The sequence below is a fragment of the Eublepharis macularius genome, chromosome 4 (assembly GCF_028583425.1).
Source record: "Eublepharis macularius isolate TG4126 chromosome 4, MPM_Emac_v1.0, whole genome shotgun sequence".
Classification (NCBI taxonomy): domain Eukaryota; kingdom Metazoa; phylum Chordata; class Lepidosauria; order Squamata; family Eublepharidae; genus Eublepharis; species Eublepharis macularius.
Genome location: NC_072793.1, coordinates 30,456,795 through 30,472,329, shown reverse-complemented (window position 1 = coordinate 30,472,329; position 15,535 = coordinate 30,456,795). Strand labels below are relative to the sequence as shown.

At 44.6% G+C, this 15,535-nt stretch overlaps 1 protein-coding gene across 1 annotated transcript in view; it reads left to right on the top strand.

The window, feature by feature from the left end:
• The window catches only part of XYLT2 (xylosyltransferase 2), a 48,324-nt gene that overhangs the window by 21,895 nt on the left and 10,894 nt on the right, over positions 1-15,535 (top strand). The window contains exons 2-7 of the mRNA XM_054978796.1: positions 5,369-5,840; positions 7,125-7,300; positions 8,245-8,447; positions 9,122-9,202; positions 10,206-10,422; positions 13,508-13,684. Coding sequence (XP_054834771.1) covers positions 5,369-5,840; positions 7,125-7,300; positions 8,245-8,447; positions 9,122-9,202; positions 10,206-10,422; positions 13,508-13,684 — 1,326 coding nt within the window. The remainder of the gene's footprint in view (positions 1-5,368; positions 5,841-7,124; positions 7,301-8,244; positions 8,448-9,121; positions 9,203-10,205; positions 10,423-13,507; positions 13,685-15,535) is intronic.

The following is a 15,535-nucleotide window of genomic DNA, read 5'->3' as shown; positions in this document are numbered from 1 at the left end:
ATAGGGCTTGACTCAGTCCATAATTGCTTGATGGTTTCTCTGTTTCTTTCGCTGAAGAAGCCGGTGCTGGTAGCTGCAAGAACCGGACATAATATATACACTTAAATAGTAAGGCAGTTGTTAGTTTCTGGCCTGAAGGCTCCTGTGTTTTCATGTTGCTTGGCTACATATATGACAATAGGCAGATAAGATTGTGCTGATGATGGAGAGCGTCCATCCTGTATCGTGGTCCGGTGTGGGAAGACTACTGTTCTTCCTCCAGACTCTCTGGAATTGTCTTCAGTTTCCTCTTTCCCTCTCTCCTGCTTCACTGTTTCTGCCAGGATGGTTACTTAATAGAAGCAAATTAGCCTCAATCATCTTAAATTAATTGATTGTGGTGGAGAAATGCCCTTTGGGGTACATTTTGATACCTCAAGGTTGCTATGAGAGCATGGTGGCTTAGTCACATTCCAGAACAAGCAAATGTGCCCAGAGGGAACAGTCACACACCATTGTCCCAGCAGTCACAACACATTTCCTTCCAGACAGATAAATGCCCAGTTAAGCGGAAACTGTTAAGACACATTACTGCCATGTAGTAATCCCCTTCACTTCTCCATGTGCCTTTAGTTATTAATACCCCACCTGGAAGCACCAGCTTCAAATTTAACTTCTCCATTGGTTGGTTCTAAATCTACAAGTGAGACAAATCCCGGCTCCCGGACCTGGGCTCTCGTTGGCTGTGAGTGCAATTCTGTACAGAGTGACACCAATTTGACAGGAGCATGTCTGCTTTGAATTGAATGGTAAGAGGCCTAAAGAAAATTTCCAGCCCCCAAAGTACCCTTTAGAAAACAAGAGGGTTTTATTTGGGAAGGAGGGAGCAGAAAACGCCCACTTTGAGAAATTATTTACTTACTGTATAGTCTGCCTTTTGCATTGAGGCTCTAGGTGGGTTACAAATTTAAAACCATGCAATAAGAACAGTATAAGACATGTCATATAAGAAATGCAAAAACTGGAGAATAGAAATTAGAAAAAATGCAGTAAAACAGTAAAACCATTACTATTCATTCTGGCTCCAGTTTATCTGAGTGTGTATACGTGCTGACTTTTTTTTAGCGTTCTGGAGTTTATAGCTCAACAAATTATCAGTGCTGAGTAGGAAGTTAGAATTATATTCCCCTTTTTGTCTTTCCTAAATTGTGTGTTTTGCTGATGTCTCTTTCTGTCTGAGTAGGATCCTGTCAGCTGATTCCCTTCTTCACTGCAGTCCTTATCCTGCGTGGTTCTTTGTTGATGTGGATCTATGATCTGGTATAACCTTTTGAAGGTCAAAATAAGACCTCTCCTCCCTCTTGCACCAGCAGAAAAGCTGTTAGGATTCAGCTTTCTGTATTTTACCACTAAAAATACCATTTTTTGTAAAAAGCTGTAGCTGGGATAACTCTGCAAGCTCAAGTATAACTTCTTGTCCCTAGTTGCTCAAGTCGGTCTACTGGCCAGAATGTGAATGTAGACTGAATGAGATTAAAAACACCACTGTTGGTAGAGAATTAGACCTTGCATCCAACATATGTATATGCTCCTTAGTGATCTTTCCAAGGAAGACTTCTCTCCCCAACGCTGTGAGAGGAAAAGCCGTTGAGGTAGCTGACGGCAAAAAGTTCTCTCTCTGGCATATTTCAGAAGAGAGTTTAGTTGGGATTAGAGTTGCCAACAGGCCTGGATAAAAATGTCCTGTCCTTTTAATAGAAGTGTAGAAATGGGCAGTTGAAGCTTTTCATGGAATGGAGGTAAATAAGATTGCCTAGAAAACAAAATCTCATTAAGCCTCTGTTAAAGAGACAGGACATTTTTTCTCTCTAGGGTTGCCAACCCTAATTGGAACTCACAAGACCTCGTCTAAAAGAGCGTTGCCCATAGGTTTGTGACACCAGTGTCAAGTATAGGAATAAAAAAAGTATGTGAGAAGTCATAAGAAGTAATGTCCAGCCCATTGGATGCACCCCCCCCCTATTACTTATACATGCCTGCTCAGGTGAACCAAAGTGCGGAAGAAGCGCAAGTGGACTAGTAGAGTTTATTGTAGTGAGACTGCAGATGGAATGCGGGGTGAGTTTATTCAGGGCTTTTTTTCTGGGAAAAGAGGTGGTGGAACTCATTGGTGGAACTCAGGCCTGCACAATGATGTCACTTTGGGTCAGCTGGAACAAGGGGGGAGTTTTTTAAAGTTCAAATCGCCCTTGGCGAAAATGGTCACATGGCTGGTGGCCCCACCCCCTGATCTCCAGACAGAGGGGAGTTTAGATTGCCCTCCGTGCCGCTGCGCGGAGGGCAATCTAAACTCCCCTCTGTCTGGAGATCAGGGGGCAGGGCCACCGGCCATATGACCATTTTCAAGAGGTGCCCGAACTCCGTTCCCCCACATTCCAGCTGAAAAAAAGCCCTGAGTTTATTGAAGCTGAATCCAGACGTGCTAAAGATTGGGATAAAACAGCTGTTTGGGCTTACTGGGAAAGTTCCTGGTGGCCCAGTGCCCAGAAGGGCCACTGATGGGCAGGAGCAAGTTGTATCAAGAAGACACTGAGACGCTGGCAGTGCCACAAGGGCCACTTGGACACCATGCAGCATCGGTGGCAGTGGGTGCTACAAACCTGCTCCTATTGTCACTGCCACTATGGCAGCGGTGCCTTGGCTGAGCTCTCTTCAAAGCTGTTTTAACACTGGAATCTACCCCTGATGATGGCTTATAGATCATTATTTCTACCAAGCAAAGGGGGCACCTTAACATCATTCCTAGTATGGTAGGTACAGACGTATTGGTACGTACATATTGGTACCATACAGCCTTGCCTGCAGCCTCTTCCGACCACTAGAAAGTTCATTCCAGAGGTTGTGGGATCCATGTGTAGGAGTAGCCATACAGGTCAGTGGTCTGGAATGAAGAGTGAAAAGGGTATGAAATCCACCCCCTTTCCTCCATGGAGCTGTGTTGGTAGAAGAGGAAGGCGGAGCTATTTTATCTCCTTGTCATTCCTCACTCCAGTTCCCGACCTGCGGTGCAATTTCTCCACACGTGTCCTACCACCTGACGACAGGAAAATGTTGTCTTCCCTGCACAGAATGGTTGGATACTCACCAATGCAGGAAAGGTAAAGCCCTCTTACTGGAGAAGGGTGGTGGTAGTGATGGTGGAGACTGCCCTCAAGTCAGAGTTGACTTATGGCGACCACTGGTGGCATTTCCATGGCAAGAGACTAACAGAGGTGGTTTGCCATTGCCTGCCTCTGCAACCCTGGTCTTCATTGGAGGTCTCCCATCCAATTACTAACCAAGGCCGACCCTACTTAGCTTCTGAGATCTGATGAGATCAGACTCACCTGGGCTATCCAGGTCAGGGCACTGGGGAAGGGTGAGGGACCTAATTGCTTCTCCTCTCTAGTGACAACTGCTTTACTTAATTTCATACAGTGAACGGCGGTATAAACTTAACTAGTAAGATGCTTCTGGTCCAGTCAGTTTCACTCTGAGGATATAGATTATTACATGGGAAGAAGTCTGTCTGTTTGTCTTTCTGCCGTTGTTCTAGTACCAGGAGGGAGAAGTTATATACAACAAAACTTGATTGTAAAAATTGGACAAAATGTTATTTCAATTGTGGAGCACTTCTTTGAGAGTGGAAGTAACCTTGTATTTTTCCCCCTTTCTGCAAGCTAACATAAATATGTAGAAAAGCATCCATCTTTTTACATTTCTGAAGATATGAGTGGGGACATATGACTGGGCACTATTTTGTCTGTTGTTACTTGTTGCCTAAACATCAAAAATAAAATGTTAACATCTCAAAACTGCTCTAGGTGTGGGAAGGTGATAATGGACATGTGCTGACTGTCATGGGCGCTGTCCACTTGGCACATCCAGCAGCCACGCCCAAACATGCATTTTTCTATTGCAGCAGTACCAACTGCACCTCCAGGGGGTATTTTTTTTACTTTTTCCAGGATACTTCTGGAAGCACTGCGAGATCTGCAAAACCAGTTTCACTGAAGACATGTTGGAACACAAACACTTTTAGTGCACATGCAGACAATAAGCTCTGTAATACTGCCTCGGTTCCCTGAAAAGCCATTCACTGCCTTCGTTGTTTTAGGGCTGCTTATCAATTCACATAACACGAGGGGATGAAGGCTATATCATTGATGGGAGGATTTCCCTCCCCTGGACACTTTTAAGTTGGCTGCTATGAGGATCTGAGAGCCAGTGTAATCCAGCAGATAAAAAGGTGGTTGTGGAGACCTGGGTTCAGATCCTGTCTTTGCCATGCACTGATAATGACGTGCCCAAGGAGATACAGTACAAAAGGGTGACACCCAGTCAGTGGGGAGATTCAGGCTGCCTGCCAGTGCAGACTTAAATGAGAGTGAGCCACATCGATCTTGGGAAGACTTACTTCTGAGTAAACGTCTGTTGGATCAGGCGGCACAGAAATCAAAATTTTATTTGGAAATGTGTCTCCAGCAGCTTGGATATTCAGTTGCGGTTCTGTCAGGCAAGCAGAATGGCTTTTGCATCCGCATGGGAGGGGAAGGCAATTTTGCCAGTTGCTCCCCCCTTGGAGAATCTCAAGTGGCTCTGTGCAATATTGAGAGGGGAGGGAAGTTGCCTTCTGGTGTGGTGACTCTCCTCACACCACTTAGGATCTATGCCCATGTCCCTCTCCCATGAAACACACATTTTACACCTCTGAATAGAAAGTTCACTATTTGAATCTTAATTTCTCCCTGTAAAGGGCCAATTTACAATTTAACACACGGGGTTTATCTATTCCCAATGAATCTACGTTTGCGGCTTATTAACTTTGCTTTCTTTGATCTGCTAAGGTCATCTTTGCTTCTCAGTTCCCTTCTTGTGAAATGGGAATAATAATTGCCTACTTTACAAATGAATAGCAAAAGCAGATGAAATGTGTTAAATATACATCCATTTGTCAACAACTGAGGTGCATGTCACTACCATTAAAAAATCCAATGCAAAGCCAGAATATATATATTTATAAGGAAGTTTTATCACTCATAGTGCTTATGGACCCATCGGTGTACTTTGAACTCTGAGTTGCTGGGTTAACCAAAAGCATGTTTTGCTCATTCCAGAAATATTGCCACCAGTGGTTTATGATTGTCATTTTTTTCTAGCTTAAGCAGATGGCAAAAATAAAATGGCATGGCACTTTGTACTATGCATAGTTCATTAATCTATGGAAATGTTTGTATTCTCTTAAAAAGCGGGGGGTGCTGGTATTTAGCATATAGTAGTTTAGTACTGATCCCTTGAACTAAATTCTCGTCCTCTTCCTTTTTCCTTTGTGTGATTGAAACTGGAGAAGGGACGGCAGAAGAAGGCCCGAATACTCGAAAATGGAGAAGGATCCAAGGATTCAGACAGCTCAGCAGGCCGACGGGGAAGCTTGAGCCGGAAGCACGGACGATGGAAGAATCGCCCGGACAATCCAGGTGTTCTGGTAGCCAAGGTGGTGAGAGCTGTCACAGTGAAGCACAAACCTGGGCGCAGGATGCCAGTCTACCTGGATTCCTCCAGTAGGAGTAACCTGACAGAGCTCAGAGGGGATGCCCAGTTGGCAGTGTTCCAACATGGGGACACAGGCAGCGTGGAAGGAGCACCACAGCCCACTGAGAACAACTTCTCTCCCAAGTGTGAGATCACAGGAAAGGATGCGCTGTCTGCATTAGCCAGAGCCAGCAGTAAGCAGTGTCAGCAGGAGATTGCCAATGTGGTGTGCCTGCACCAAGCAGGGAACCTAATGCCACGCTCTCTGCCCCGGCAGTGCAAGCTCTCAGGTGAGCACTGAATTTACCTTGGAGGGTCATCACTACCTGTCATATGCTCTGAATTCCCTTGTCTCAGAAGCACATACACTCTGAGAGCACAAGATCCACTGTCTTCATGCATCCATGTGAAGCTGCCTTTGACCAAGTCAAATCAATGATCCATCAAGTCCAGTGCAATTGACTCTGTTGACCGACACAATAACTTCGTTCTCATGCCTGTCCCACTGTGAAGCAGATGTGTGCTGAGTGTTCCTGTATAAAACTTGATTCTCAAGGTGACACTATTGGCCCCATTGGGGGATACACATAGATTTCCCCAACAGCTTCTCTTTTCAGCCAGTTCTCTCTGTCTCTCTCTATCTCTCTGATGTTTCCACGAACAAGAGCATAAGAAAGTTCAGACCATCTCCTGACACTTAAAGCATATACAGCTAGGGTTGCCAATAGAGATGAGCACGAATCGAAAAACGAACCAAAGTTTGTCATGAACTGGGTGGTTTTTAGTTCGAGAACTGGCGGTTTGTTGTAGCTCATTTCTTACGAGCTGTGATGAACCACTATGATTTTTAGAGTGGTTCGTATGGTTTGTTTTTCAGTTTGTCACTGCAGACAGCCTGGTGCCGATTAATCTATTACCTAGGCAACGGGGGGATGGGTTTTCTGCAGACCTTCTGCAGCCCCAGAAGTGATGAACCAATGAACTGGTTCATGAATTGGGCAAGTTCATGGTGGTTCGTGGTTTCTGAAATGCAGTGAACCACCATTTTCCCGGTTCATGCCCGTCTTGCCAACTAACCAGGGAAAAAAAATACCCTGCCTTTTTGCAGAGGCTTAATGTGTGGGATTCATTGCATAGAGGTAAAAAAAAATCACCCAGTATTTGCTACAGATCAAAATGATATCAAAGGGATAAGTAAATGGGCCAGTTTATATGTTGACAACCCTAATTTCTATAATTCACTGAATATTACCTTTATTTTGTCAAAGGCCATGACCCCATATTTGAGACATGATGATAAATACCCATTTACAGTTATTAGGGAGCAGTCTTATGACAATATTTACCTCTCACACTTCAGACAACGTTCCAGTGGTTTCTAATAGCAAAATTAATTGCTGCTTTTGGGTAACTTTCCACACTGTTAGGTCTGAGCACTGGAAAGACCTGGAGCCTTACTTCTGTCCAAAGGTCATTTTGTCCTTAGTAGCTTGTGTGGCCGCTCCTTCTCTCTGTGGGGACAGGTTTAGCCTTACCTGCTCAAGGGATGATCATTCCATTTGTGATCTATGCAGGGAAAGTCAGCCCTGTGATCCAGTGGGACGACAGCAGAATGCTACAGGTCTCGGTGAGCAAGCCAGTACGGATTGCCTACATGTTGGTGGTTCATGGGCGAGCCATCCGCCAACTGAAGCGCCTCATCAAAGCCGTGTATCATCAGCAACATTTCTTCTACATCCATGTTGACAAGGTGGGGTAGGTGGGCATGATGATATGGTGGCGGGGGGGGGGGGGGACAAGAATCCACAAATCCCTCACCAGGTTCCCAGGGCAACTGCCTCTCCTCCTCTGGTGAGGCCCAGCACAAAGAATCCCCTGAATCCTCCGTGTGCTAGTTGCAGTGTGTCCTGACATCTAGCCCAGCCCAAACCCCTGGACCTAGAAACATGAAATTTGGAGAGAACATTCTTTCATGATGTAAACGCCCACTAAGAAGGAATGTTAAGCAATTCGCCCCTTAATGGGGTAAAATGTGTTTTCCCAAAGGGATACAGCTTCCCTGTGTGGCTGGCAGGCTGCTGACTGCTTGCACCCCCGCACACTGCCAGCTCGGCCACTCTTCCCTGATTTGGCCAGCCTTTCAGGTTCATTTGCATATGCAGGCTGTTTGGGGCTCACAACATTCCACACCTCATCCCCCCCTCCCAGACAATTGGAACGCAGAGGTCATTTGCATATGCGGCCTGATTGGTTCCCCCCTTCCATTCTAAACAGTCTGCAGTTGCTATTGGGAGTCATTGAAATGTCCTGAGGTAAAATGCACTTCCCACCGTAGCGAAGCATGGATATCAAGCTAGTATATCTATAAATATATTTAAAATGCTGTTTTAATATTTTGATGTTTGCTGATCTTTGGAAGCACCCTCTTCTGGTTTCTTGTTTTTTTAGCCTTTAGAAAACAAGACTGGATAGTTTCCAGTTTTTCTTTTCCACTAAAGAGGGATAGAAATCTTGTAAATTAGAGTTGGCTTGTTCAAGTTAATCTGCACTGCGCCTCAAAGTTTTGCACTGCCTTGTATATTCCTAATTGCTTCTAGAATGAATGAAACAGATTGAACAATGATCTTCCTTGAGATGCCCTGTAGAACACGAGCTTGGCACTCAGTTTTCTCTCCTGATTCTTGCCCCTTGCAGCGCTCCACTTACCTACACCGTGAAGTATTGGAGCTGGCCCAGCATTATACCAACATCCGGGTCACCCCCTGGCATATGGTCACTATCTGGGGCGGAGCCAGCCTACTGAAGATGTACCTGCGCAGCATGAAGGATCTGCTGGAGATGACGGACTGGCCGTGGGATTATTTCATCAACCTGAGTGCCACAGACTACCCTACGAGGTCAGTGAGGCAGAAGGGAGGAAGAGGGCAGAGCTGGGAAGACTTGCAGGATAGCATTAACAGAATATTATTGTTTGGAGTTGGCCATCTCACATGGTAGGATCCTGTGAGATGACTAGAAGGGGTTCGTTTCTTTGCCTTTCCGGCTGGAGGAGGTGGAAGTGCCAGAACAGAAGCAGACTACCCTTCACTGCAGAACACAAAAAATGGGTGGGAGAGAGATAGTACAGGAGACCCAACGGTAGAAGCGTTACTGGGAAGCAGTTTCCATATTTTTAAGCGGTGGTCTGTTTTGTGAACTATCTGCACCACCTTCTCATGGGTCATGGGATCCAGTTCATGAAACCGCTGTATACTGAGTCATACTATTGATCCTTCTAGCTCAGTACTTAGATCAGTGATCTTCTACTTTTCCTGAACCAACTGTAGCCAATAGTAGCCTGATTCCCACGGAGCGTGTGACAAAGTCATGTGACAAGGAGAGAAGGCGTTAACGACTTGGTAGTGACAGGATCTAGATGCTGAATTCTTTGTCCATATAAAACCGATTCTGATACTGTTTTGGTTGCCTAATTCCTGGCTTGTCACTGCCTTTTTAAAATATTGGTGACCCATTCCAGCCATAATCCCCCCCATTGATATTAGTTCATCCTTTAAATTATTGCCCCTTGCAGGACCAATGAGGAGCTGGTGACGTTCCTGTCAAAATACCGAGACAAGAATTTCCTGAAGTCTCATGGTCGAGATAATGCCAGGTAATTCTCTCACCGAGGCTTGGCAAAAGTAGAAGGTGGGCAAAAGTAGGTGGAGAGAAGACGATCAGATGTCCATCAGCTGCTGTCACATCATATTTCCGTAGCACAATATCTGTGACTCATTGATAAAGACCTGCAGTTGCGTCATTGAGCAAGTGAGGTCAGGTTAATTGAACGATGTGTGTTCCCAAGCACAAAACTACAAGTGTAACCATGAATTGCGAAATTTGACTGTTTGGAAATTCAGATTCCAGATATTTTCAAAGTCGCAGTTTGTGAAGTTCTTCATTTACTTTTTTGTTTTAAAAATCATGATTCTAGTCCTGTGGGGGAAAATGGCTTTAAAATATGTTTTTCCAAGAAGCTCAGAAAATTAAATGGGCCTTTACTTAGAATTTGTTCTTATCCTGCGTAGATTGGGAACTATCGCTGTCCTTCTAATAAAACCACAATGGCAGTGACTGCCCAAAAGAAAAGAACTTAACAATATTTTTGCCCCCCTTTTCTTCACAGAGACTCGCAATGATTTTAAAAAAAGTATCCCAGTGCAAAGGATGTAGGATGTTTCTGCTGTAACTGAATAACCTGAAACTCTCCATACCCTTCTGCCAATACATACTTTTTTCTTCATGGGTCAAGCGACTCTGCTACCCGCTTCATTTGAGTGTTACTGGAGAGGCTACTGTAGAGAAATTCTGCTAGCTTGAAGGGAAAAGATTGGCAGACTCATGGTAATTGTTGAAACTTCTGACAGATTGCCAGAACTAGGCTTAGTTTGCTATTTCTTCATCCTCTGGGCCCTTGCAGATAAGATGGAAGTTCAGATTGTGATGAATTAGGCAAAATAAATATAATTATGTAGATTATGTGGAGTTTCTGGCGCAGAATCAGGAGTTCTCATGTAGCATTCTAGATCCCGCTCCTTTGCACTGTGGTCTCAGCTTTCTAGTGTTCTACATGTTGCTTTCTAGTGAATCGGAGGCCTTCATTCATCCCTGCACAGGTTCATCAAGAAGCAGGGCCTAGACCGACTTTTCCATGAATGCGACTCTCATATGTGGCGGCTGGGCGAACGGCAGATCCCGGAGGGCATTGTGGTGGACGGCGGTTCAGATTGGTTTGCCCTCACTCGCAGTTTTGTGGAATATGTCGTCTACACCACCGACAAACTGGTCTCCCAGCTGCGGCAGTTCTACACGTACACACTTCTTCCAGCAGAGGTGGGTTTCCTGGCTGGCTATAAATCAAGGGACTTGGCTTAGAAGTTATAGTGAATAGGGCCCTGGTGAGTACCCAGTTTCCTGGGGGTAAAGCATAGATGACTGGGGAAGGCAATGGCAAACCAACCCGTAAAAAGTCTGCCAAGAAAACGTCATGATGCAACGTCCCCCCATGGGTCAGTAATGACTTGGTGCTTGCACAAGGGGACTACCTTTACCTTTTACCTTTTATGGGACTAAAGACCTCTAAGTTACATTCTTGGCTAAGCCAGTAACCTTGGATTGGGTCATTTCTTCTCTCCCTGCCACAACTGTACCTGTCTAAATTTATTAGTCGTCTTCAAGGCTATAAAATTGCCAAGTCTCTAATGAAATCCCTTTTTTCTGAGAAGGAAACTATCCGGGAATTAGGAAGATAAGAACACAGTGCAAACATTGGAATGAAATTAAGTCGTGTTTCTCCCACATTCCATTTCTGACTTCTCATATAATTATCTTTACTGAACGATAGGCATGTAGATTGGTGCTGACTCTGGTACAGTAGATACTGCCTTTCTGTATAAGTAAGGTATATCTGTGTGCACCTGCTCGGCCACTGATGCCAGTGCTGAAGAGCTGTGGGGTAGCTCATGAACAGATGCCATTTATGCAATCTCTTTTATTTTTCCCTATCGGGGCCCTAATTACCTTAAATATGGAAAGTTGGCAAGATCTGTTGGCACCAACCAAGGCTGTATTTTTGCCATGTGTTTGCTTTGCATCGTGCAGAAGCAAAACAAGTTGGCCTCTGCAAACAAACTGTCTTCCAATAGAAGGAGAAAGTAACTCTGATGCATATATATATATTAATATGTTCTGTTTGTTTCAGTAGGCATTGCAGAGAGCGAGTGTATATAATCGCTGCAACTCTGCTGACGTTTGATGTAGTACATGAAGAAAAAGGTTATATGCATGGTTTAGGATGAAAGGAGAAAAGGATTCTTGGATGGATTTTCCAGAAATGTGAAGCCTTATGATGCTTTTTAAATTATTTTTATTTCGAGCCTATTTCATTCTTATAACTCAAAGCAAGTAACAATATTTTCCTTAGGTCAAGATGGGTAGCCGTGTTAGTCTGTCTGTCTAGCAGTAGAAAAGAGTCCAGTAGCACCTAAAGGTAAAGGTAGTCCCCTGTGCAAGCACTGAGTCATTACTGACCCATGGGGGGCCGTCGCATCACGACGTTTTCTTGGCAAACTTTTTACGGGGTGGCTTGCCATTGCCTTCCCCAGTCATCTACACTTTACCCCCAGGAAACTGGGTACTCATTTTACCGACCTCGGAAGGATGGACGGCTGAGTCAACCTTGAGCCGGCTGCCTGAACCCAGCTTCCGCCGGGATCAAACTCAGGTTGTGAGAAGAGCTTGGGCTGCAGTACTGCAGCTTACCACTCTGCGCCACAGGGCTCTTTCCAGTAGCACCTATAAGACTAACAAAATTAGTGGTAGGGTATGAGCTTTTGTGAGCTACAGCTCAGTGAATATTTTCCTTAGTCATCCTTGCCAAAACCCTGCAGGTTTAGGATGGTAATTTTCAAATTTTGCTATCTTTGAGGGCCCATTTCCGTGCTGATTTGAAGCCTCTGTATAGAGTGGGCGATTCTGTAGTCTGTCCTAGGCCAGACGCACTGTTCCTGCAAGGCACTGGCCCAGCCTTTTGAGCTTTGCCATGACCCTGTGGGAACAGTGAGCTCTAAAATTCATTGGGGACTGCTGAGGAGCAAACTGTCTTTCAGGGAAGACTGTCTTTTCAGGGACAGTCTTTCTACTATTTTCATTCCTCATCAGTATTGCTGTCATGTCAATTAATTGGTTAGATCATTTGATTTTATAAAACTTTTCAATCAACTTAGAAGATGCATTTCCCTTTAACCTTTGAGATACAAAGGAATACCTTTTCTAAGGCAGAACTCTCTGGGATACACAGGCGTCCTATTGAAATAGAAAAAGTATCCCGTCTTCCTTCAGAAATGCTGCTTTTCTTCCTATGCATATTTCTGCGGCTTTACAACGCAATGTTAAGCACAGTTTGCACCATTCTAAATTCATTGAAGTCAATAGGCTTCAGAAAGGTATAACTATGCTTAGGGCAGCGCTGTTAATCATTTTCATTAATTAACTAAATTCATACAAATATTCAACTACAATTTCTTCACTTGGGTGGCAGCCCTGCTTGTTAAAAAAACACCTGCTGTATAAGGAATCTCAGCCATACGTTTGAAAATTCTTTTAATCCAGTTCTCTCACATTCCTGTCAAAGGCTGATTCCGCGCATGTTGGATAATGCACTTTCAATGCACTTTATCAATCGTTTGAGGTGGATTTTTTGTTCTGCACACAAAAAAAGCCATTCCAAATGATCTGTAAAGAGGATTGGAAGTGCATTATCCAACGTGTGTGGAATCAGCCAAAGTCTCTGCCAGGGCACCATCCTGACTTTCCTATGGTGAAATTGACAGATGTGGTTGATAATGCTGATATTGCAGTAAAACTCAAGGTAAAGCAGGGTGTAGGACAGATCTGTAGATTTATGGGCATTAAGATTGATCCTCTTCCGTTTAACAAACAGCACCCAGTGAAGTCTGCAAAAATACATTGGCAAAATCTGGCAGTTGTGGTTATGTTATGGTTTTTCCCAGAATTCATGCATAATCCTGACAGCGTTAGGTGCAGTTTCCAGTACTACCAATGCCCCATTCCACATTCACTTCCTGTTTCCAAGTTACTGTAAAAGGGAATCCAGTGAGGAGAAAAGGCGGTCTTTCCAGCTACAAGTCAATACCTTAAACAGTTTGGGATACTTTGCTTATGTTGACTAAAATATTCTGATCACATAAGTTTGAGGTTTCTTCTTGCAGAGTGTGGCTTTTCTTGTTTCAGAATGTGGAAGTGTTTGCAGCACACACAGTACCCACAGACCTGCACTTTATACCATGGTCAGTGCTAGAACAAGGCATACTTGGGGTGAGGCGGGCAGTGGTTGTCTCTTGCAAGGGGTTGCCCCATTGCTCACTGTAGCCCATGCTCTCTTTGTGTCTGTGTACAGTCCTTTTTCCATACTGTCCTGGAGAACAGCCATGCCTGTGATACCCTGGTCGACAACAACCTCCGGGTGACAAACTGGAACCGCAAGTTGGGCTGCAAGTGCCAGTATAAGCACATTGTTGACTGGTGTGGCTGCTCACCGAATGACTTCAAGCCACAAGACTTCTTGAGACTACAGGTGATGGAGACATTCCCCTTCCCTCTGTCACAGTCGGGCTCTTAGCATCGTTCTTTCTCCCCTTTATTTTTATTTATGTATTTTATTACATTTCTATTCCACTCTCCCTGAGAGTGGATCACAGAAAAAGTATAAAACAGCAGCATAATAATAATAATTAAAACACATACAATAAAAACCTTGCTTTGCTTGGATAAGCAGCCTCCTTTGATAAGTAGCCTGCTTGCTTTGCTCTGATAAGTAGCCTGGCCTCTTTCACTTAATGGGCTTCTTCAGGCAGGTAGTTCTGACTTTTGTCTGTGTACTTAGTGCTGCTGCCTGGTTGTGTGTTGTTGAGAACAGAGAAGGCACCCTGGTATATTATTATTATTAAATTATAATAATAATTATTATTTACTACTACTACTACTACTACTACTACTACTACTTTGATTTATAAACCGCCCATCCTCAGGGGCTCTGGGCGGTGAACATCAGTTAAAATCAATAAAAACAAAAAAACAATAATTCTAAAATCAACATACAATAAACAATAATAAAATAAATTAACCAAATACATTAAGGTGCAATGGTGGGGAAAACTCACCCCAAAGGTGGGAGGCCGACATGGAACCGCCCCCTTCAGCCACCAAACGCCTGGCGGAACAGCTCTGTCTTACAGGCCCGGCGGAACGATAATATGTCCCGCTGGGCCCGGGTCTCCATTGATAGAGCGTTCCACCAGGCTGGGGCCAGGACTGAAAAGACCCTGGCCCTGGTTGAAGCGAGGCGGGCTTCCTTAGGGCCGTGGACCACCAGTAAACATTTATCCGCTTATCGAAGCAGTCTCCGGGGAACATAGATCATAGCAGATTGGGTCGTGGCTAGGAGCTGACCATGAAGGGAGAAGAAAGGGTCGAATGGCAACGTTTTCTTTAAAATGGTAGGGGAGACTAAAAGGTGGAGGATAATACCAAGCATAGAGAGCAGCAGGATAGCACAAAGATAGAAATGGGAAGGAAAGGAGTTGAGAGAGGAGAGTGGCTTGAGGGGGATAGAGGGAGTGAAAAGAGGCCACGAGACCATATCATCAGGCCCCCCCAAGTTGGAGTGCTTCGTTGACGCCAACCCTGAAATCAGCATAAAACATGAGAAGAAAGCCTTGTAGGGATTCAAGGAGGCATGCGGCATGAAGGATGCAACAATGGCCTCTGAGCTTTATTCCAATCCTACGCAGGGATTTTTTTCTAAGCACATTGATTTTAAATCGGTTTAGACTGGAGTAACTCTGCGTAGAATTGCACTGTTAGGACATCTTGTTCAGAGTCAACTGTGATGATAAACCCCACTGGAAGTTTCAAAAACGGATTCTGTGGTTCGGTATTATATGAACAAATTGATTTGGAGTGCATCATGGACTCTCATATGGATGTAAGAATCTACTGAACGGGTGCAACAGCAACCTGCATGCAAAAGCCAGGTGTAATGATGATGAGTGCTGCCTGGCTAGGCCATCAGGCAGGAAATGTTCTTGAAAGGCAGATTGCTTTCTCTGAGGGCCTTGAAGTTGGGCAGTCACAGCCCTTGACAAGTCATTTCAGAACTTCCACCAGTGTGATCAAGCTCGAATTAGGAGCACAGAGATGCCCACTAGTGCACATCTCCAAGAGATCCGATTCAGGATGAGTCTTGCATTGTCCTGCAGCAGCAGTGTGCTGTCCACCACTCACCCACCCCATCACCGCCCTATGAAAGGGCTTCCCCTTTTGCAAACGCTTTGCTTAATCAGCCATTTCCTTTCCAAATAAGACTGAATGACAAGCAGGGGCTTGCTAGGGCCCCACTCTGTAACATCAGTTGTATATCTGTTGT